General features: G+C 54.6%; 3 protein-coding genes across 8 annotated transcripts in view; all 3 read right to left on the reverse strand.

Annotated features, from left to right (window-relative positions):
• Positions 1–475: 475 nt before the first annotated feature.
• FXYD5 (FXYD domain containing ion transport regulator 5) lies at positions 476–12536 on the reverse strand. 4 transcript variants are annotated; one of them, XM_054711285.1, is made up of 10 exons: positions 12455–12536; positions 11685–11745; positions 10075–10155; positions 9279–9335; positions 7540–7641; positions 4691–4771; positions 3641–3670; positions 3487–3561; positions 737–782; positions 476–659 (listed from the first exon to the last, which is right to left on the reverse strand). In XM_054711285.1, exons 2-10 carry the CDS (start codon positions 11743–11745, stop codon positions 560–562), a joined length of 633 nt encoding a protein of 210 aa, XP_054567260.1. In that variant the 5' UTR covers positions 12455–12536; the 3' UTR covers positions 476–559. The 4 variants fall into 4 exon arrangements, with proteins under 4 accessions (XP_054567260.1, XP_054567259.1, XP_054567262.1 ...); XM_054711284.1 differs by having other exon boundaries at positions 12396–12536; XM_054711287.1 differs by lacking the exon at positions 12455–12536 and adding an exon at positions 12172–12238.
• Positions 12537–13004: 468 nt separating this feature from the next.
• On the reverse strand, positions 13005–20538 carry FXYD7 (FXYD domain containing ion transport regulator 7). The gene is made up of 6 exons (XM_008139801.3): positions 20444–20538; positions 16898–16927; positions 15257–15331; positions 15073–15115; positions 14840–14880; positions 13005–13372 (listed from the first exon to the last, which is right to left on the reverse strand). Exons 1-6 carry the CDS (start codon positions 20472–20474, stop codon positions 13350–13352), a joined length of 243 nt encoding a protein of 80 aa, XP_008138023.1. The 5' UTR covers positions 20475–20538; the 3' UTR covers positions 13005–13349.
• A 235-nt stretch (positions 20539–20773) lies between these two features.
• The window catches only part of FXYD1 (FXYD domain containing ion transport regulator 1), a 4057-nt gene continuing 3349 nt past the window's right edge, over positions 20774–21481 (reverse strand). For all 3 annotated transcript variants that reach the window (XM_054711299.1, XM_008139800.3, XM_054711300.1), the window contains 3 exons: positions 21266–21315; positions 21024–21075; positions 20774–20909 (listed from right to left, as the gene is read on the reverse strand). In XM_054711299.1, the coding sequence (XP_054567274.1) occupies positions 21053–21075; positions 21266–21315 (73 nt within the window). In that variant the 3' untranslated portion in view covers positions 20774–20909; positions 21024–21052. The remainder of the gene's footprint in view (positions 20910–21023; positions 21076–21265; positions 21316–21481) is intronic.

Below are 21481 nucleotides of genomic sequence, written 5' to 3' on the forward strand. Positions count from 1 at the left end.
GTTGTCTTCTTGGTGGGCACCCCCTTAAATCGAGAGGCAGCCCAGTCTGTGGGCTGGTGGTGTGGATGAAGCTCGGATATGCAGGCTGGGTGTCCACACTCATGCAAGGCCGACACTCATGTGTGCATGCTGGAGGGACCCAGACTGTGAAGAAAAGGGGGTCACCAAGGGGCTGGGACCTCCACTGTGCTAGCCCCGTTACCAAGGTTACCTAAAAATGTCAGGGGTAAGCTGACATTGGACACCGGCCTCTGTGCATGGACCAGGCCAGTGGTCTCAAGCTGTCGTGGGTAGAATCCAGCACTGACCAGAACCCCTGCAGCCCTTCCCCCATCTCTCCTGCTTTACCCCAGGCTGGCTTCATTCACTATATCTCTTACCTTGTTTTCTCAGTATGACCTCCTCGTTAGTCCTCAGGCAGCCTGTCCCCAGCTCCTGCCACTTTCTTCCACTCCCAGTCATGAATGACCAGAGATTGAGAGACAAGGATTGCAGTGCTTTACTTTTTTCTGAACAGAACGGTCAATGTGGGGGCAGTGCCTGGCGAGCTGGACAGCCCTCAGAGCAGGCAGGGTTGGGAAGGCAGGAGGTTCTGGCCATCAGCTCTGGCTCCATCTGGGTCTTCCCTCTCAGGTTGGGCTTTTGTGACTCTGTAGGCTCTGTGAGGGGAGGGGGCAGGTGGGCATGGTAAGCTGGTGGCACCTTGGTCATCAGCCCCCATTTCTGATGGACTCACCTGTTATGATTCCGGCATAATCGGGGCAACTGCCTACACTTGCCACCTGTGGATGAAGGAAATGATCCAATCACAAGTTGGAACAATATTGATTTCTGTGTGTGTGTGTGTGTGTGTGTGTGTGTGTGTGTGCGCGCGCGCGCTTTGGATGCTGGAGGACAAGGCCCATCAACCTTGCTCCTCAGGAAGCACCAAGGCAGCTCTGAGCAAGTGATAAGAAGCAGAGAAGAGCTGGTGCAGGGCCCAAGGGAGGACCTTCTCCCACATATGGAGGAGCACTTTGGAAACCTCCCTAACTTGTGTATTATTCATTCCACAAAGGTTTGCTGTGTACCTACTACGTGCCAGGCACTGACCTAGGCCCTGGGAATACAGCCAGGAACAAGAATGACTAGAATACTTGCTCTAGTAGAACTGGCTTTCTAGTGGGGGAGACCAGGAATAAGATCAATAGCCTAGCCCTGACCAGCTGGCTCAGATGGTTGGATTGTCATCCAGTGCACCAAAAGATGGCAGGTTGGATCCCTGGTCAGGGCACATACCTAGGTTGTGGGTTCAATGCCCAGTTGGGGCATGTATGGGAGGCAACCAATTGATATTTCTCTCTCACATCTATGTTTCTCTCTCTCTCTCTCTCTCTCTCTCTCTCTCTCTCTCTCTCTCTCTCTCTCATCAATTAAAAAAACAACCACCATATCCTCAGATGAGGATTAAAAAAATAACAACAAAAAACCAAGTCAAGTGTACAGGCGGTGATAAGTCAGAAGGTGATGCATGCTATAAAGAAAAAGCCAGGTTGAAACCGGTTTGGCTCAGTGGATAGAGCGTCGGCCTGCGGACTGAAGGGTCCCAGGTTCGATTCCGGTCAAGGGCATGTACCTTGGTTGCGGGCACATCCCCAGTGGGGGGTGTGCAAGAGGCAACTGATCGATGTTTCTCTCTCATCGATGTTTCTAGCTCTCTATCCCTCTCCCTTCCTCTCTGTAAAAAAATCAATAAAAATATATATATATATATATATATATATATATATATATATATATATATATATATTTTTTTTTTTTTTTTTTTTTTTTTTTTTTTTAAAGAAAAAGCCAGGAAGGAGGCAGAAGACCCAAAGGCGGTGATGGGGGAGCCACTTGGACATCTGGAGGAAGGGTATTCCACACAGAGTGAAGAGTCATTGCAAAGGCCCTGGGGTGGGAAGGAGCAGCAGGGAGGCCAGGAGGCTGGACCACAGTGAATGAGAGGGGATTTTAGAAGACAAAGGGAGCTCCTGGCCACCACCCTTACTTCCCGGATGCCTGGCCTGTTCAGCCTCTTTCCACAGTCATTGCCACAGGCTCAGCTCATTGCTGCACCCGGGGCTCCGCCCTCTGCCTCTTTGGCTCTTTAAATCATCTTTCTCATCCTCAGGAATCAGTTCTGATTCCACCTCTTGAGAGAGAGCAACTCTCCCTCTCCCTCTCAGTCACATCATATGGCTTTATTTTCCTCGTGGTTATTACCTTTCTCTGTATCCACTCTGCTCATTAGTGCCTTTACCTACTACGTGCCAGGCACTGACCTACTGCTTGTTTGTTGTCATCCCCCTGTGAGTTCTGAGTTCCCCAGGGAAAGACCAGCATCATGGCACAGGTTGGGCGCAGAGTGGCTGCCCAAAATATTTGTCTCTGGAACAATTTATGGCCCCAGAACTAACATTCAGGCTCTGTCCTCACACAGACCTGGGTCCAGTCCAACTCTCTGAGCCTCACTTTTCCCACAGGGGAGAGAATAGGCTAGACACAAAGTCAGGATCAACAAACACATGTTGCTTGACCCCTGATTCAATGAGGTTCAGACACGTGTTAACGTGTTAATCTCTTTTTATTACTGCCAGTGGTCTGCCTCCCACCTTAAGACAAAAACTATGTGGCTGTGCCCATTTTCCTGATGAGAAAGTTGGACAAGAGGGGTAATACAACTTGGTGTAGGTTACACGGTTTAACTGAGAGCTTGCAAACTGGTGGCCTCAGTGTTTTATTTAATGTGCAGCATTTTAAAAACTTTTTTCAAAAGTAGTTATTCTGCTTGTTAGTATCCTTCTGCTCCCTTCCCCATGTGATGCCGGGCCCTGGGAGCCAGCTGACCTGAGACGCCAAAGTCCCAGCCCCCCGCCCTCTACTTCAGCATTGGCAGGGAGGCACTGCAGGAGAGAGCAGGACAGGAGAGAGAGGTTTATGTATCTGGTCCCCTCCATCCTGCTCTCTCCTGGCTGGGTTACAATGATGCAGTGGCTACAAACCTCTCTGACGGTTCTCTCTCTCGACCCTTCAGGCCAGTGTAATTACAGCTCCCCATTGCTATTAGTCCTGGGTACGGCACCATCCAGTTATCCTGCCACCACCACATGAACAAGCCGAGGCCAATGAGGTGAAGAACCAAGGTGCCAACAGAAACAGAGGTCCCTGCTGACCTGCAGCTGACCTCAGATGCATGAATAAACCCAGCAGTGACCAGAAGAACCACCCAGCTGAGCCCAGCCTACATTTCCAAATTGCAGAATTGAATGCTAAGTAGATGGCTGCCATTTTAAGTCACTGAAGTCTGTGGTGGTTTGTATGGCTGTAAAACTAAGGGATATGCCTCATTTAAAATCGCCTTGCCCAGGGGCCTTCATGATCCTACCCCCACCCTGGGTTATAGTGTACCCCAAAGCCTCCTCCCTCCCAGTCTTGGTGCCCCTCCCACCCAATGCCCATTCTCACTGGTGAGGATCACAATGCCTGTGATGAACAGCACAGCTGCGACCAACAGCCCCTGTTTCCGGAGAGTGTACTCATCTGCAGAGAGAAAAGTGGAGGAGTGTGGTAAGAGGGCCTTAACCCTTCCTCCCCCTTGAATCCTCCCTGGGTAACTTACCATAGGAGAAGGGATCGTCCTCACTTGAATCTGCAGGGGACAGACAGGGAGCAAGATGAAGTTCAGCTAAACATTGCGAAGCGAACCAGTGAATGACAGGATCAGGGAGAGGGGACACCTGTGTCTCAGTGTGGGTGCCCTTAGAACAAAACCTAAAGCTCTCAGGTGGCACACAATCTGGCTCCCACCACCTCCCTAACTGTTCCTCCTCAGTCTCCCCTCATCATTTGCTCCAGCCCTGCTCATGGCCTGCCAGACCACTTCAGGGCCTTGGCACTGGCTGCCCCCTCTGCCCAGAGTGCGTCCCCAGGTATCCTCATGGCTTCCCCTTCAGCTCTTCAGAGAGGCCTTCCATGCCCTTTACAAAATGATCCCAGTCACTCTCTCAGCTTAACCCTGTTTTATTTTTTTCTTGATAACAACTTTAAAACCACATGACGTATAATTAATATGGCTCTTATTTTTGTCTCTCTCCCCCCACTAGAATGTCTGCTCTATGAGGGCAAAGATTTTTGTTGCTTTGTTCACTGCTGTATCCTGGCACCTAGAACAGTGCCTGGCACATAGGTGAATATCTTTTTAATGAATGAATGAATGAATGAATGAATGTGTCGCATGGGCATATCATTTCCATCTGCTCATTTCCTAGCTGGTCAGGAAGTGGAAGACGGAACAAGGGGAATAATCATGGCGCCTCTAGAAACATAGCTCCTTCCTGACCCCCCCAAAACGATCTCAGATGCATAAGTCCAGGTGAGAGCAGGAGAACCACCCAGCTGAGCCCAGATTAAACTTCCAAACTGCAGACTCGAGTTTCTCAAAAACTAAACAAATGGCTGTCATTTTGAGCCACTGAGTTTTGGGGTGGCTTGCATGCAACGTTCATTTATGTATTCATTCATCGTATATTGCGCACCTCTCCTGCACCCTCCCTCTGCCAGCCTTGAAGTTGTGTATTCACCCAACATATGTCTACTGAGGCCGTAGTCCAGGTGCTAGAACACACAGTGAGTAGGAAATAGCCTGTTTCCAACCTGGGGAGTTACTGACCAGTGGGCCTGCGGGCGGGGTCTGTCGTGAAGTCCTTGTCTGGAGACTGCTTGGAGCGTGTGGTGCCTTCGGTGGGATCAGCTGAGAGCGCGGCCAGAGGATGGTGGAGGGCAGGAGCGAGCCAAGGGGGAGGGAAACAAGGGGCATCACTGGCTGTGTCTTTGTGAGAAACCCCCTATCCCACACCTACACATGTAGTGGGCAGGCACATGTGTCCCCCACTCCGACCCCTGAAGCCAGTAAATAATGAATATATTGAAATTCCCTCCAACCTCCTGACCCCTCTCCTAGGACTTTGTGGGCGGCCCCAGGCCCAGGAAGTAAAGGATAACATCTGTCAGAACCAGGCCGGGTGCCCCCCAAGACCCCGGCCCAGTTACAGAGCCCGGAGGCACTTGTTATAAAACATGTTGAATATCGCCTCTGCCCCCAGGCCGGAAATACCAGAGGATCCTCCTCCTGACCTGCCCCTCTGGCGCTGAGAAGTGTCCCAGTGAAATGGCTACTGCTGTCTGATGTCCCGGGGGGAAGTCCACAGGCAGAAAAGCTGCCTCATGAACCCTGAGCTCCCCAGGCCAGTCCAAGCTCCTCACTCCCAAAACATGATCCATCAGCCAAGGATGCTGACATGGTCGGGAAAGCCTTGCCCAGAGGTAGGCAAGATTAATAGCAGGGACAGAAAATGTAAAGCACAGCCTGGGCGGCGTGTGGTGCCGAGGCACCATGGCCCTCCAGAGCCTGGCTCAGATTCTGGTTCTGCCACTTGGCGGTGTGGCCTAGGGCTAGCAGAGTAACCTCTCTGGGCCTCAGTTCCTTCCCTGTAAAATGGGGTTAAGGTGGTGGTTGTGAGCGTTGAGTGAATACATGAAAGCTTAGCACAGGGTCCAGCACTGAGCAAAGTCCCGGCAAATGTTGGCTGGTATTATCTGCTTGGCACGCACCCCTCCATGCTTTTGGGAACAGCTTCCCCTTTCTTTGGCTGAGGGAGGGCGGTGCTCAGGCTTCCCTAGTCTATCTGGTTCGCCAATTGTAACCCAGGCCACAAGGGGGAGCACGTGACCCAGTCTGGCCTTTCCCTGGGACCTTGGAAATTCCAAGAAGGGGCTCTCAGTGGAAGAAGCTAGGGGAAGCTTGGGCAGCTCTGCACCAGCAGATGACAGGAACCAACGGGGAGACAAGCTCCAGCACAAGAGAAACAAAGATGGTGGCTTCTGTGCTCAGGGTCTGGGCGGCCCTGAGGCTCAGCGGAATTTCGGTCACACATAACCGGGAGCAGGGGACAGCACGCATAACTCGGGGCAGCAAGGGCTCAGAGCAAGTGAGTGGGGCACGTGGAGGTGTCTTCTCAATTGGGAAGTGTGGGCAGAGCTGCTACACCCCACTTGGGGATGTTCCCTTCCCCAAGACCCTTCACTTCCATCAGGCATAAAACAGACAGATTCTGTCAGCGTGCGGTAGTTTTCTGCCATCACTGGAAAACTAACACACAAAAACTGTTACAGGGGATGGCATGGCCTTCGAGGCGGCGCTCTTGCCCAGTGCCCAAAACGCACACTGTGGCTGTATCTCAGCCGAGGAGTGGCCCAAGCTACAGGTCCTTTCCAGGAGAGGCTGCTCCTCAAATATGGAGCATCACACAGGCCACCTTCATCCGGTCTCAGCCCCCTTCCCCACACCTCTGGTAACACTTGCTGCTCACCGGTGTTAAGGGGAACCACCTCCTCCCTGACTCTTGGTCTACGCAATTCAGACAAGGCTGACCAGGTTCTCCAGCCCAAAGATCCAGGCACAAAACTCAGGCCTGACCCATCGGAGCAGCCCTCTTCCCAGGTTCTCATTGGTCAGACATGGGCATGTGACCCCAGCTGCGCCAAGGAAAGTCAATTCTAGACCTCGGGGTGCAGATGATGAGAAAGAGATGTGGTCTAGCTGCTGCGTTTGGTACCTAAACTTAGAACTACGGCACCATCTTTGCCACCAAGAGGGAGAAAGCCGCCGAAACCGGTTTGGCTCAGTGGATAGAGCGTCGGCCTGCGGACTCAAGGGTCCCAGGTTCGATTCCGGTCAGGGGCATGTACCTTGGTTGCGGACACATCCCCAGTAGGGGTTGTTGTGCAGGAGGCAGCTGATCGATGTCTCTCTCTCATTGATGTTTCTAACTCTCTATCCCTCTCTCTTCCTCTCTGTAAAAAATCAATAAAATATATTTTAAAAAATAAAATAAAATGAATAAAAAAAAGAACTACGGGACCATCTTTGCCACCAAGAGGGAGAAAGCCACTTGAGAATGAAGACAACAGAGACAAGGGGCAAGTCTGTCATGATGACTTGAGCGCCTTGATCCAACCATGCCTGAAAGTGGTACCTCTGGACTTCACAGCCCATATGCAGCCAATAAGCTTTGATTTTAGCTGGGTTTTCTGTAATTTACACTTGAAAAGCTCCTGCTCTAACAAGAAGACATACACAAGCGAAACACCTTAGCCACATTTCCCGGCCCCAGCCCCGTGAAAGAACCTGAACAAGAGAGGGTCCTGAGTCTATTAGGCTTGGGAAAATGTCACAAATTAGATGCCCGTCTTGGGAACACGTGCTGCAAATAAGGTTGTTGAGACTCTGGAAAATCCTGCCAGAAAGAAACGTGATTAACTTTATCTCAGAGTTCCGCAAACACCTTCGACAGCGAATCCCACTGAGCCGCACGGGCTGGGCAAACCCAAAAAAAAATGTTTGGAAGATGTATTCAGAACTCCCCAAACGGGTGCTCTGAGAAATACCCTTGGGGAAAAGCTGACCTAGAAGATAATTAAACAAAACTTGCATGTTGCTGTTCTAGTGCCAGGCTCTACCTTCCGTGCTGCGCTCATCCGTCCCCGGGTCTGTGGTTAGAAGCACAGTCTCTCCCTTCAGTTGCTGCGTCTGGGTCGTCTGGGTCTGGGTCGGTGTTTCTACTGAGGTCAGAAGAGCAGGGAGGAGAGGGCAAGAAGCGAGTGAATGAGCGGCATGGATCCACAGAACGGCAAGGGGCCCTCTTCCCGCTGGCACAAATCAATGACGTTCCCAAGCCAAGTGGCACTGCGGGAGTGGGAAAGGGGGACTTGGGGGCTGCTGGTGGCAGGCAAATCAGTGCAGCCATTTCCACATGGCTTTGAAAACACATTTTAGTGTGCATGTCCTTAGCCCCATTGTGTTGTGGGCAAAAGCTGGGCTCTACAGCCAGGTTCCTGGACCCTGATCCCAGCCACGTCACCGACATGCGGTGACCATTTGGGCAAGTTACTCTGAGCTTCCATGGCCTTATCTCTAAGGTGGGGGTAACGATCATTTCTACCTTAGAGGGTTTGTGTGAAGGTTGAACAAGAGAACAAGGGTAAAATATTTAGACCCAAACAGCCACCTAAGGGCTGTGTTGGATCAAAGGGAAAGGGACAAGGTTGCTCCTTGTGGCACTGTGTGTGGCAGGAAAAAACTGGAAGTGACCAAGGGGCTCATCAAGATGTGCAGAGAGGCCTGGCCTGTGTGGCTCAGTTGGTTGGGTGTCATCCCATGCACCAAAAGGTCACCGGTTCGATTCCCAGTCAAGAGCACCACCTCGAAGGCCATGCCATCCCCGGTTGCTGGGGCTTGATTCCCGGTTGTGGGCACGCAGGAGGCGGCCAATTGATGTTCTGCTCTCACGTCAATGTTTCTCTCTCTCCCTCTCCCTTCCTCTCTCTCTAAAAAAATCAATAAAAATACATATTTTAAAAAGATGTGCATCAATTCATTAACTGTGCACAGGTAACTTGTGGAGAACACAGCAGTGAGAACAAGATCAGTGTCTATACGGGAATGTGGGAAGAACTTCCAAACATTATTTCATGGGGGGCGGGGGGGGGAGGCCAGTTGCAGAAAAACAATCATATACTATCCTTAAGCCCACACAAATACACTTCCCAGTCAGCATATTTTCTCCAGGTTACACACCCGTGATACAATCTCATTGGGGAACTACTCCCAACCCAATGCTCACAGTGGGGGCCTCCCCGAGATGGGAGAGACAACAAGGATGGGGAATGAGCAAAGGGATTTCGTCTTGCCTACCACGTTTTTAATCACTTCCAAGAAGAATGTATGTACATACACCTGTGTCATTAAACATTAATGGGAAATATTGGGGAGCACTTTTTGAATTATGCTAGACCCCAAGAAAAAGTTCAAAAATGATTTGAAAATTTTTTAACAATGGGAAAAGATAAAGAGATTAAAGGAAGAAGTGAATGGGGTTGGCACATCGGGAGTTTCTGGGGTGTTTGCAAAACTATTCTTTGACCTGGTGGTGGTTACACCGGGGTTCAATTCAGAATAATCTGCTAAGTTGTACATGTATGTTTTTTGTACTTTTCTACATGCATGTTATTTTTCAAGATCCCAAAAGATTATTTTTAAAGAAGTGGATGAGTTGGCTGGCTGTCCAACCACAAATCAAACCAGGGGATTGAGAGTTGGGAGGGCTGAAATGGGTAACCAAAGACCCAGAGTGTCAGGGGAAGCGGGGAAACAATGTTGGTCCCAGGCCTACCTCCCCCCATATCACTGCCCCACTCACCACCAGCCTGCAGGGTTGAAGTCTGAGGGGTGGACTGGAGTTCTGGGTGAACTGCGTCTGAAATCCAGAAACAGGGAGAGAAGAGAGAAGAGGTGAAAAGTCCATGAATGGAGGTACAGGAGTATTTCCACAGCAACTCAATTTTGATGTCATGGAAATGACTTAATTAATCCAGCCATTTCCTTGTTGCCTAAATGCAATGGCAATATCTTCCCCGTCTCAGGCCCTGCCCTCCCACCGATTCCCATTCCCCTTCTCAGCATCCACCCACCTCTGGTAAGAGCCCTGGAACTTCCTTTGGGGAACCATCCTTCCCCAACTCTCAGCCTACTTAATTCAGGGGGGGATGGGAAGGTGGGTATGTGGCACCAGCCCTGTTGCAGGTTGAACATGAGACCCAGGTCTGGCTAATCAGCTTTCTGTGTCTGTGGCCACAATGATTGGTCAATGACACTCAGTTCTGGGACATTTGTTAGATTGGGGAAGGGAAAATTCTCTTCCCTCTGGATTCTTAGCAAGCAGGATCGAAGTCCCAGGTATCTAAATGCCATCTTGGCACTGTAATAGGAGACTCTGCCTGAGAATGAAGCCAACACAGAGGAAACAGAACCAAGAGATGAAGACAGGCTCCTGATAGCATCCTTTGAGAACCTAGATCAAGCCATGCCTGAAGGTCTATCCCTGGATTTTTCAGTTACACAAGTTCAAAAATACCTGTTTGGTCCAGCTTGAGAATTGTCTTGCCATTGTTATTTGCAATGACAGGCTCTTACCAGATCTGTCCCTCTTTCCTCACCTGGGGCTTGAGTCAGGGCATGAATATTCACAGTGGTTGAGTCTGCTAGAGAAATGGATGTGGCCTCCTCCAATGTCTGTCCTGAGAAATCAAGGATGAGAAGCCAGGCTCTGGTCCCCCTCTCACCAACACCCCCACTTGCCCTTCCCTTCTGAAGCCTTTGGGGGGGGGGGGGGTGTAATTCAGGAGGTCCTTCTGCCAGTAGAGCAGACAGCTCTTGGATGGATCAGCTTTGGTGGTATCAAACATGATCTTAGAAGTGTTTTAAGAAATGCTAATGCCCAACACCCTTCCTCCATCTTTGTGGGATGGGAGATATGGGTTAGCCCAGGCACTAGAGTCAGCCAGGGCCCTCATCTCAAATTCTGTTCCCAACCAGTCCCTTGCTGTGTCACCCGCTCTGAGCCTCAACTGCAAGGTGGGGATGAGTGAATCTACTTCTCAGGCCTTAGAGAGTGTGAAATGAGATGGAGGGGGGTAGAGTCTCCCCCACTGCTTAACATGCAGTCAGTGCCTCGCCCTGGCCCTACTGTCACTCCTCTAACCTCTCCTTGTCCCACTCTGCCCCTAGTTCACCCAACCCAGCCACCTGGCCTACTTGCTGTTCCTCAGACTCACTCATTGCCCCAGATACCCGCTTGGCTCATTCCCTCATCTCCGGCAAGTGTCTGCCCAAATGTCACCTCCTCGTAAGGTCTTCCCTGAACACCTTATTCAAACAATCCTCATTCCTGCCCTCTATTCTTCTCCAGAACACGTATCACCTTCTAGCGTACTATGCAATTTACCAACGGGTTTCTGTCCTTCCCAAATAGAAGGTGAGCCCCTGTTTTGTACACTGCTGTTTCCACAGTGCATGCAATAAGATCTGGCACATAGTAGCTGCTCCACTGAATTCTTGTTGCAGGACTGAAGAAACGCACGGAAACCATCGTATCCGAGAGAACTGCGGCGGTCAGTGAGAGTACGCCCTGGGTTCTGGGACAGGCAGCGTGACTGGGCCCAGCGCCTCCACTCATTAGCCTCTAGCACAGGCACTTCCCTTTGCTGAGTCTATTTCTTCCTTGTGAAACAGGCAGGGCAACGTGTATAATATAATACGGTAAAGCTGAAGGCCAGCTCCCACACACTGCCAGGCAGAACGCACCTGCCAATGCCACCGTAGCTGCTGCCTTCAGAAGCACTTCCCAGGCGAAGGGGAGACCTCTGCAGCTCTTGGGCTGGCCCTGGCTCACCCCCTTTGCCTAACTGTGCATCACCCGGGCATCCAGCGAGCTGCGCTGCTGGGAGCCCAGGGCTCCTGGCTGCCGAGTAGAAAACCGACACCCATCTCCTCGCCAAATCAAACTCAGTTCTTCTGGGAGGTGAAATGGAGGCTGCTCAGCAGGACAGGCTCTGGCCAGACTTGGAGGCGGCCACCCAGGTCTGAGGTGTCCAAAAGGAATGTAATCTTGGCCCCTTCATTGGGACCCCCCCACTTCCTGGTGCCAGCTCAGTAGGGGGTGAGGACCCAGGACAAGGCATCCAAACCCACTAGCTGCCCACCCAGCAGGGCCCTCGGGGTAGGCTGGGGGCTCCGGAGCAGGGTGGAGACAAGGGCTGGGCCTTACCTCTGGTAGGGAGAATCAGGCCCACAATGGTGAGGAGATACAGGCGACCGGAGGGCGACATCTACGGGGTGAGCAGGAGCTGGGGTCAGCCAGGATGGCAGTGAGGCAGGCCCAGGGCGGCCCCAGGGATCCCTACAGCCCCCTTCCCCAGCCTGAGCAGGTACTTCTGGTTTCAAGGACCCCCTACCAGGGCTCCCAGGAGAGTCTCAGAAGTGGGGCCCCCAGCAGCCACCCCCTTCTTCCCTCTGCAGGTCCCCAAAGAAAACAAGACACATCAGACAAAACTGGGCTTCAGGTAGCAGCCGCTGTCCACAGACGCCCCTGAGGCAGAGAAGCACTGGCCCCCCCAGGACTGACCCTGCTGGGCACCCAGAGGGGCCTGGGCACAGGGGTAGATCCTGGGGCCCCTTCCCTCCCCCTGGGGCTGTCTCCCAGCCCAGGAGCCAGCAAGGAAGGGAAGAGGAAGAGTGAGTAATGTGCTCCTGACCTCAGAGGAAAAAGTGAGTGGTGTCAGGACCTCCCTGCAGGGACGACAGAACGTGATGCTGGGCAGATCTGGGAGGGATGGTCCGAGAGGGAGAGGAAAACTGGGGAGGCTGTGGCCGGAGGAAGCCGGGCAGGGCAGCCCAGGACCCCTGTGAGGCAGAGCAGGCCGGGGAACTAAGCATGAAGGGGGGCAGAGAGGATCCGCTAAGACCAGTCTTGACTCACCTGGGCCCGGGCCCTGGGCAGAGGGGAGAGGGTGGCGGAGGGTCGGAGGAGAGACTTACGTCCGCGCGGGGGTCGGAGCCGGCAGCCTCGTGGAGAGAGGGCAGCGGCCGCAGCTGCAGGCGGAGGGTGTGGCCAGGAGAGCGCCTGCGGGCGGCGGGCGGGGACCCAGACGGGCTCAGTCATTTCCTCTTGGGCTTCCTGGCTTCAGAGCCTGGGGTGGGAGCTGGAGGGGGGGGGACGCTACGGGTGATGGGGAGGGGGAGAGGGGTGAGAAGCCAGGCTGGGACCTCCACCCACCAGGCCTGGGGCTGGGAGGTCTTGGTTGGGTGGGGCTGCTTTGGGGACGGGGCGGGCGAGAAGGGGGGCATCTATTAGGGTCTCTAGAGGAGGCGGCGGAAAGGGCACAGCCCAGAGGGAGTTGAGGGAGGGGAAGGGAATCCTAGGAAGAGGAGGAGGCCGCTGGGGAAGAGGAAGAAGGAGGGACCACTTGGGGACTGGGGCGAGGGCCCCCCCGGGTTCCGTTTTGTTCCTCCCCCATTTGGTCCCCACAGACGAGAGCACACAGACAGAACAGGGGGGAAACCAAATGCACATTTATTCAGCTCAGGACACAGACACCGAGGGTGCAGGAGGACGGATCTTTGGGGAGGAGACGAGGAGGTGCAGGGGGGCAGTACCCGGGAGCTCTGCGGGGCAGGGCGTGGGCTCTCGGACTCCAGGAGCTGGAGGCCCGAGTCCCTGTATGTGGGATGCAGATGGGCTCTTTGGGGGGGTCGTCATTGCCAAGGCCTGGGGAGGGGCAGCAGGGTGCAGCGGCTCCAGCCTCGGGGTGGGTGGGGCGGCTCATTCCGGGGAGCGCTCCCAGCAGCGCAAAGCTGGGGTCCCCACCACCTCCACCCGGTCCTCCGGCTCCCACACTCAGGCAGGGACAGCAGTGGGGGGCGGAGGCCGGCTTTACACTCCGCCACCTCCTGGGGCTGGAGAGAGGGAGAGACAGTTTAGGTCAGTGGCCAGAGCATCCCCTCCCCAGAGCCAGTGGGCCCTCATCCCCCGCCCCCCCCCCCCATGGAATGCAGACCCCTGAGAACTGACACTCCCGCTCCCTGATGGGAGGTCCATGCAGGGACGCCTGTGTGTCTCCGTCCTGCCCTACAGGACACTGTCATAGAGGGGAATACACCTGTACCGGTAAGGAGACTCCGTGGCCCAGCTGGGGCTTCTCTGGGGCTCCCCCCTGTCAGAAAGGGAGCCTCCACCTCCCACCCTCGCCCTTCCCCCACACCTGGCCTCCGGAACATCGGGGCACAACAGGAACTCTCCTGTTCCCACCCACATGGGGCCGTCACTCAGCTGGAGTGGGTCAGAACCCCGCACATACCCTCAGAACGGCCCAGGCATCAGGGCCTCCCCGCCCCCCAAGTCACCCACAGAGTGTCCCCTTCATGCTTTTAAGTCTCATGAAACACATGAAATCTGCCACCAAATCCCCCCCAAATATTGAGTACCGCAAAGCCCCCTTTTTAGTTACAAGAACTTTGTAAGAGGCAGAGAGATTCCCATCTGATTCTTCTAAATATCCCTGGAGAGGACGCAGGTCCAATAAAAACAGGTCAAGATATTTTTACATAATTAAAATGAACCCTCCCAAGGAGCCACAGTCTTTCTCTACATGCTTATCCCCCTCCACGGCCTACATCCCTCCCCATCGCCCTTTACAGCTTCCATCCACCTGCACCCACTCTCCCCCTGCAGTACCCCCACTCTTCCTACTCCCCTCTGCACCCATCCCTCCTGTATTCCGTCCTCCCCCACCTCCATCCCTCTCATCCTCACCCTCTCCTGTACCCCCCCCACCCACACACCCTCATCCCCTCTGCTCTTCATCCCTTTCCATTGTTTCACCTCGTGCTACTTACATCCGTTTTTAAAAATCTGCATTCCGTACCTCTCTCCTCTTGTCATTTTGATACTATTATTATTCAAAAGCCCTTCCTTCCTTCATCTCTTCCTACCCTCAGTTCTTTCTCTTCTCTCCTTCGTTTCATTCTAGATCTTCCAAATGGAACAATTAAGTCTGGAAAACATCTGTCTTTCTGCTTCTCTAGTACTCAACTCTGTCTTCCTTCTGACTGCCGAAGTCCTTTTCCCATGTGGGGCCCCTCTCTTCCCAGGCTTCTGGCTTTCTACTCTGGGGAATTAGTTCATCCTTGCTTTTATAAGCTTGTGCCCTTGTGTCTGGGCGGCTTAGTGGACTCTAGGACATTTGACATCCCGCTGACTAGCCACGGTTTAACATTTTGATCTGCAGGATCTACTGAATCTCTCATGTCCATCCACTGGGCTGGTGGCCCCATTCTTAGGGACAGACAGTGCAAATCCCCTTCTAAGGACTCCCTTTTCTGCTCCCACCTGTCCTCCTCCACCACACACTTTCTCACCCTCACCTGAGGAGGGAAGCTCCGACTTACAGGACTTGCATGTTGGGCTGTGGAAGCAAAGATGAGAAAGAAAAGCATAAGGATTTGAGATTTATTGGGATGATCACTTAGTAAGTTACGTAATGTCTAATTTTTAAAAAAAAAAGAGGCTCAAAAGTCACAGGTTTATGTGGAACACAGGCTAGCCCTGGGCCCTTCTGTTCCCACCCCTCTCCCCTCTCTCCCCTCTGCTGCCAGACCTCTCAGACCTGGAGTCCGCCTTCCTGCACTTCACCTTCTTGCCTGTTAGGAGAGACATAGACAGAACAAGAAGACAGGGCATAAGGGTCCGGGTGAGGGCCAGCAGGGGAACTCTGTGCCTGGGGCCTGACCGGAGGTGGCCCTCTTTGAGGGTTTTAGATTCCAGGAGAGGGACACACTTACTGATGATGATGAGGATGCCCAGCAGGAACAATATGGTGGCCAGAGTCATGCCCACCGTCTGCACGGTGTCATAGTCTGGGGAAGATAATGGGGGACATCAAGGTGAGGTAGTACCTCAGCACCCGCCCCCCTGCCCCCCGCCCCCCCTAGCCAGTCTTCAGATTGCCCAGCCAGGGTCCCAAAATTCAGGGGTGCTGCAGGCTGTGCTGGAGGCTCCCCTTGTCCTCTCTCTCCCTGACCCCTTCCTCTGGACCTCCTTCTACTGCCTGCTCCCTGGTCCTGTCCACCATTGCCATCCTTCTGGACTACTGCAGCAAGCAACCTTCTCTGTGGTCTCCCTCCCCACAGCCGTAGGGTAGCACCTGAGTCAGATCAGGGTCCTCCTCCCTCAGAGCCGCCCCTTCCCCTCCCCATTTTTATTGCCCTCCAAGTAAAAGCCAGTCCTCATCACGGTCCACAGGGCCCTGTGAGATCTAGTCTCTGTTCCTTCTCAGACTTCACCCCACTCCACTTCCCCTCAACCCTTAACCCTGGGCACACTAGCCTCCCTGCTATTCCTGGAGCATATCAGGCATGGTCCTACCTCAGGGTCAGGCACTTGCTGTTCCTCCACCTGAAAGATCTTCCCCCACAGATATCCTTCCCATACCAACTTCTGGGCTTCAATTCAAATGTCAGTAAAAGCTTCTCTGGCTGTCCTATTTAGAATTTCCCATCATCTTCTCAACACTTTAATCTAATTCTCGCCTTTATTTTCCTACATAAGGATTATTCTTGTCTAATTATGCTGCCGTCAATATTTTTTGAAATATTAACTTTTAGGGCACCCACTCTGTATCAGCAGCGGTCCAGGCCTCTGCCCTCGGGGAGTTGACTTGATTATTGTGCTAAAGCACTAAACAAAACAAAACCAAAAATTGAGTCCTGTGACCATGGGTAGCTGTGGTGTGGCTCCTCTTGCCTGGCACTAGGGAGGGCCTCTCCTAGCATAGCAGTCAGTATGGACTGAGGCCTGAGGACGGCAGAGGAGCCTCCGCCAGCTGTGTGAAGAGCTAGAGGAGGACGACTTCTGTCAGAGGAAGGGCAAGTGCAAAGACCCTGAGGTGCGCGCGCACTGGGCATGTTGCAAGAACCGCGTGAGCGAGCGAAGGCAGAAGCAGGAGGGCTGTTTGGAGAGGGAACGGGGACCAGGTCTGCTGGACCTGCAGGTAGCTTCTTTGAGCTTCCACGTTGTGGGAATGATTTAATGGCATCATCCAAGTAAATCCTTCCTCACAATTCTCTTAGGTGGGAACTATTACTTTCCCTTATTTACAGGAGGATTCAGAAAGGCGACACGGCGAGTGAGTGGATAGGCCAGGATTGAAATCCAGGCAAATCTCAGACTTGTTTGCTCCTCTGGTGACCCCAACGCACCAGCCCAGAGTCCTGGTGAAGCCTGAAGGAGCCCAGAGAAGGTACCCCAGTTTGATTTTGCCCTCCATGAGCCCAGCCGTCGTGAGCTGTGCCCACATGGTCCCATGGCTAGCAGCCCAGCCCATATCAGCCACAACTGGAGTCGCTTCAGCAGTGACCCCCATGGGGATCAGCAGCCACCTTCATCCACCCCCGGGTGCTCTTAGCACAGAATCTGCCACTCACCGTAGTGAAATGGGTCAGGTTCCTGAGGAACTGTAGGAAGGAAGGCAGAGAAAGAGAGAGAGGGGGGAAAAAAATATTTCAGCACTGGGTTTCTTAACATCTATGAGGCTCCGGATGGGGCCGCTGGCCTAATGGTTTCTGTGTAGAAATCAGATAGAGACCCCTTGCTCTGGGTGATAGAGCGTCGAGGTTTGAAGAGTAAGCACAGGATGGATTCCAGCTCCCACTTAATCCATTGGTTGAGAACCTTCCCTTGTACAGTCCTGGCCCTAGGCCCTTGTGGAGGTCTTTTGCAAATGCTGGATTCATTTCCTGAAAGCACATGGAGAATCCCACGTGCATCTGGTGCTGGGGGTGAAGAGACTCCAGTCTCACCGATGGGCTGCTGAGTGTGACACCTTCCCCTGAGCGCTCCCCGAGACCTCGCAGTCACTGAGCTCCAAAAGGCAGCCACTGCAGCTACTGATCTCATCCACCAGCTTCTGCCACCAAGCCCAGCCCAGGGAGCTGGCCTATAATGCACCCTGTATCCTGCTATATATAATGTGTTTGTATTACTTATTTCTAAGGCATTACCGATTTTAAGATTCATAATGGATTTTGTAGTAGTTTTTCCAGGGGGGGGTGTTATGCATGAATACGAATGTAACTGTACAACATGAAACATACCCATCTTTTAGAAAACGCACCCTGGTTTCATAAATGTTAATGCGTGGGTAAAATATGTATGTGTGTGGATTTTCTCTTCTCCCTTGTCCCAAACTATATTCTCCTTCAGGAGAACTCAGAACACCCTTCCCATTCAGGAACCCATCTGATGGCTCCTGAATCCCTCCGACAGCTCTTAGTACAGTCTGCCGTGGCCAGGGCACAATTCTAGGGCACCCCTAGGGGAGGGGTGCCGGCAATGCCCGGTGTTGTCGTTAGTGTTCGTCCCCTTCCAGGCTCAGGGAGAGATGGCTGCCTTGAGGTGGGGGGGGAAGGAGTCCTGTGACTAATCCTGGTCAATGAACTGTGAGCGGAAATGTCATCCTCACTTCCAGGCTGGAGCATTTAAGAGCCCAGACAAGCTCTCCCTGCTGGCTTTGACCTGGTGACATGAATGTTCAGGATGGTAACCGCTCCGGTGTTCATGGGTGAATGAGGTCCCCAGCTGACCTGTGATTGATGAATAGCGTAAGTGAGAAGTAAACCTTGGCTGTCAGAAGCCGCTGAGATGTTGGGCACTATTCGTTACCCTCAATGCTCTGGCCTAAACGGACTAATACAGGTGGCACCAAGGCAAGACCCTGAAGAGCACTGAGTCACACAGGGTGCAAGCTCTCCCTTCTCCGTTCTCCGTTCAGTCTTCAAAGAGGGAAGGGAGTCTTGGGTAGAGCAATTGGATTATCCTGCTTTTTGTTGCCTTGTGTTTCCATATACCGTCCCTACCCAAACCATCAGGAACCCGCTGGGTGAGGGCCTGTCCTAGAATCCTCTTTGGTTCTTCCCTGGCTGCTCCGTGCTCCATGTTCTTCTGGTTCCTGCTACCCCAGCAATCTGGGTCCTCAGGGCTAGGCTGGGCTAAGGGTGGAGCCAGGAGGCAGGAAAAGGAATGTGCACCACTCCTGGCCAGTTGCCAGAGACAAGAGGAAGGAGGTGGTTGCTATGGTAACTGGGGCATCTTGATAAGTGAAGAGAGGTAGTGGGCTCAGGCACCTCAGGCGGGTGGTGGGGTTCTGTGGGGGCTTAGGGGTTGGGTTTCTAACTCTGGAGCCAATCTTGACCCCCTCTGCTCCCTCTGTACCTCCCTTTGTTGCCCCTCCCCAGGGCTGGCTTCTGGCCAAGTTGAGGGCCCTTTCTCAGGAATAAGGGACCCAGGCCCAGTGGGTCTCCTGCATTCCCTGTTTGCCCCCCAACTCTCCCTCCTGCTCTGTGACAGGTTGGGGAGAGACTTCGCCTCTTTCTCCCCTTCCCTCCCCTCCCCTTCCAACAATCCATTATTCAGCCTCCTTAAGCAGTTTGCAAGACACACCCGTACTTTTCCTCCAGGGGTTCCCCAAAACCTGTGGTCCCCTCTGATGGTGTGACTGGGGAAAAGGTGAGGTTGGGGGGGGGGGCGGTGGCTGAGGCGTCTGTCCTCCCACCTTGGCCCGCCTACTGTCATCGATCCTGCTAACCACCTCCATGAAAAGAAGCCCTGGGCTCCCGCCAGGGCTGCCGGCTCAGCCCAGCCCCCTCTCCCCAGGGTGGTTTCCAGCCTCTGCAGGCCCCCCCCCCCACCCCCGCCCTGCTTCCAATTCTGCAGATACGGCTCGGTGCGGCAGCCCCTGCCTGCCGGGAAAGGGGGAGGGAAGGAAAGAGTGGAGTGGAGAGGGGTTTCCTCAGCACCGCTAGCCTTACCCGCTGGCCCTGCTCTCGGCGCTGGGAACCCTTCCTCTGCCCCCCGACCCTCAATTAAGCCACCCTCCCCTGGCTCCTCTGGAGGAGCAGCCTCAGGGAAGGGAAGGAGGCTCTTAGGAGCGGGAGAGTGTTTAAGCGGGTGCATAGAACTGGGTTAATGGGTGTGAAATGCACAGCGCTGTGGTTGGATGGAGGCGGGGAGGAGCATCTATGTGCACCCAAGTGCACCCCCTCCCCCCCAGTCCAGACAGGACCCCTGAATGAGGGCTGGAAAGGAGGGGCCTGTCACCCACTCCTGCCCTGGGGGGCTGCTGCAGCAGATCAGGCCCCACCCGGGCTGCCCTTCCTCCCCTCTCTTCAGTCCTCTCTGGCGATCTGGGTCCTGCTCTCTCTCTCTCTCTCTCTCTCTCCTCCTGTGTCTTTCTCTATGCGCCCCTCTCCACAGTTGCCTCATTCCCTCTATCTCTCTCTCGGTCTCTGATCTTCTCTCTTTCTCTGCATTTCTCTGTTTCTCTCTGCCTCTCCCCTTCTCTCTCCTGGAATCTCTCGGAGTCTCATATCCGTCTTTCTGGGTCTCCCTGGATCCCTTTCTGTCTCTTTCAGGCTCAGCCCGTCCCTTTCCATCTTCCTTGCTGTCTCTCTCCACCTCTCACTTCCTCCATCCCCCTGTCTACTCCCTTTTCTCCCTTTCCCCCTGAACCTGCCTGGCTGGCTTTCCCACCATAGGAGCTGGCGCTGGGGAAAAGAGGGATAGGACCCCTCCCCCCTGCCCACTTCAGGGACCCCGAAAAAGGGCGAGAGTCTCTGTGGCTGCTGACCCCTCAGCCCCCACCCTCAAAGCCCATCTCTTCGCAGGCCACTACCATGCTGTGCTGTGCAGGATCAGCCACCCGGTTGCCATAGCTACCGGCCGGAGCATCCTTTCTCTCCCGACTGCCGCTCTCCCACCAGGGGTCTGGCACAGGAGGGACACCCCTGGGAGAGGGTGCCCAAGAGGCCCAGGGGCCGCCCAGGGGTGCACTGCAGGGGCCTCCGCCCATGGGAGGAACGGACACCCCCTTCCCCTCTCCCCTCCCTTGCCAGCACTGACATCTCCTCAGATCCTCTCTCCGCAGCTCTGAGACCTCGGAGCCCCCCTGCACCCTTTCCCCAGGCGACGCTCACCCTTGGTGGGGGCCTGGGTTGGGGTCGCCATGCCGGGCTGGAGCAGGGGGAGGCTGGATGCCGAAACGGTGAAGGCACGGCTGCGGCAGCTGGAAGACCGATGGACTGATGTCTGGGGGAGATGGGGGAGCCCTGGTGTTGGGGGGGGGCGGGGGCCGTAGCCAATGGGGGCCCGGAGAGCCCGCCTCCGTCCAGGCCACCCCCGCCCCCGCCCCCGCCCACTGCCGAGGTCTCCGCCCCTTCCCCAAGGGTGGGGGCGCCCCCTGCCGGGGCCTAGGGGGTGCCTGCCTAGGCTTCCGCGCAGAAGGAACTGACATCGACAAAATGCTGTCGGGAGAGAAAAACACGTTTTATTGTCAGTCGGGGCGGCAGGGAGGAGCCGGGGGGTCCGGGCTAGGAAGTGGAGCAGTCCAGGTGGCCGCGGTGCGCGGGCGGGGGGCGGGGGGCCGCAGGGGCCGGGGGAACCCTGTGCGGGTGAAAAGGGTGAGTCAGGAGAGTCCCCCAGCCCCCCCGCCCCCGCCTCAGCCCTTCGCCCCCTCCCCCCCCACCTCCCTGCCCGGCCGAGCCAGAGCTGCAGGACCTGGCTGGGTTCCAGGGTGCCAGGTGTTTCTACCGCCTGCGGCTGGACAGACCTGAGGGGGGACACAGAGTTCGGGTGTCAGGAGGGTACCCCGGCTCCTGGGGAGTGGGGAGCGGCAGAGACACTCCCCGCCCTCCAGTTTGAGATCAGTCCCCCATCCTCCACACGCCCGGAGCGGGCCAGGCATGCGGTTCTTGGAACCCACCCTCATCCCCAAGCACCCGAAGTCCCCCCAAACTCACGGCGGATGGAGCTGCGGAAAGTTCCCTCCTCTTCATCAGGTTCCCCGGTCCTGGGAACGGAGACGCGGAGGAATTGGGGATGGGGAAAGGGAGAGGCAGCCACGCCGGGGCAGCCCTCCATCTGCGGACCCGCGCGCCCCGAGGCCGAGGTGGGGGGGAGCAGCAGGCTTGGGTTCCGCCAGAATTCAGGGGCGCCCGGGAGGCGTTCCTGCGGGT

The sequence above is a fragment of the Eptesicus fuscus genome, chromosome 21 (assembly GCF_027574615.1).
Source record: "Eptesicus fuscus isolate TK198812 chromosome 21, DD_ASM_mEF_20220401, whole genome shotgun sequence".
Classification (NCBI taxonomy): Eukaryota; Metazoa; Chordata; class Mammalia; order Chiroptera; family Vespertilionidae; genus Eptesicus; species Eptesicus fuscus.

Excerpts from the sequence above, each read along its gene's own strand:
- FXYD5 (XM_054711285.1), bottom strand. The coding sequence starts at position 11,745 with ATGTCGCCCTCCGGTCGCCTGTATCTCCTCACCATTGTGGGCCTGATT. Across the intron at positions 10,156-11,684 it reads CCTGATTCTCCCTACCAGAG|GACAGACATTGGAGGAGGCC; the intron begins GTAAGGCCCAGC and ends TTGATTTCTCAG. Across the intron at positions 783-3,486 it reads AGGCATTGTGATCCTCACCA|GTGGCAAGTGTAGGCAGTTG; the intron begins GTGAGAATGGGC and ends CTTCATCCACAG.
- FXYD7 (XM_008139801.3), bottom strand. The coding sequence starts at position 20,474 with ATGGCGACCCCAACCCAGGCCCCCACCAAGG. Across the intron at positions 15,332-16,897 it reads ACCTGACCCATTTCACTACG|ACTATGACACCGTGCAGACG; the intron begins GTGAGTGGCAGA and ends TATCTTCCCCAG. Across the intron at positions 13,373-14,839 it reads GTCGGAGCTTCCCTCCTCAG|CCCCAGGAGGTGGCGGAGTG; the intron begins GTGAGGGTGAGA and ends CCCTCTCTCCAG.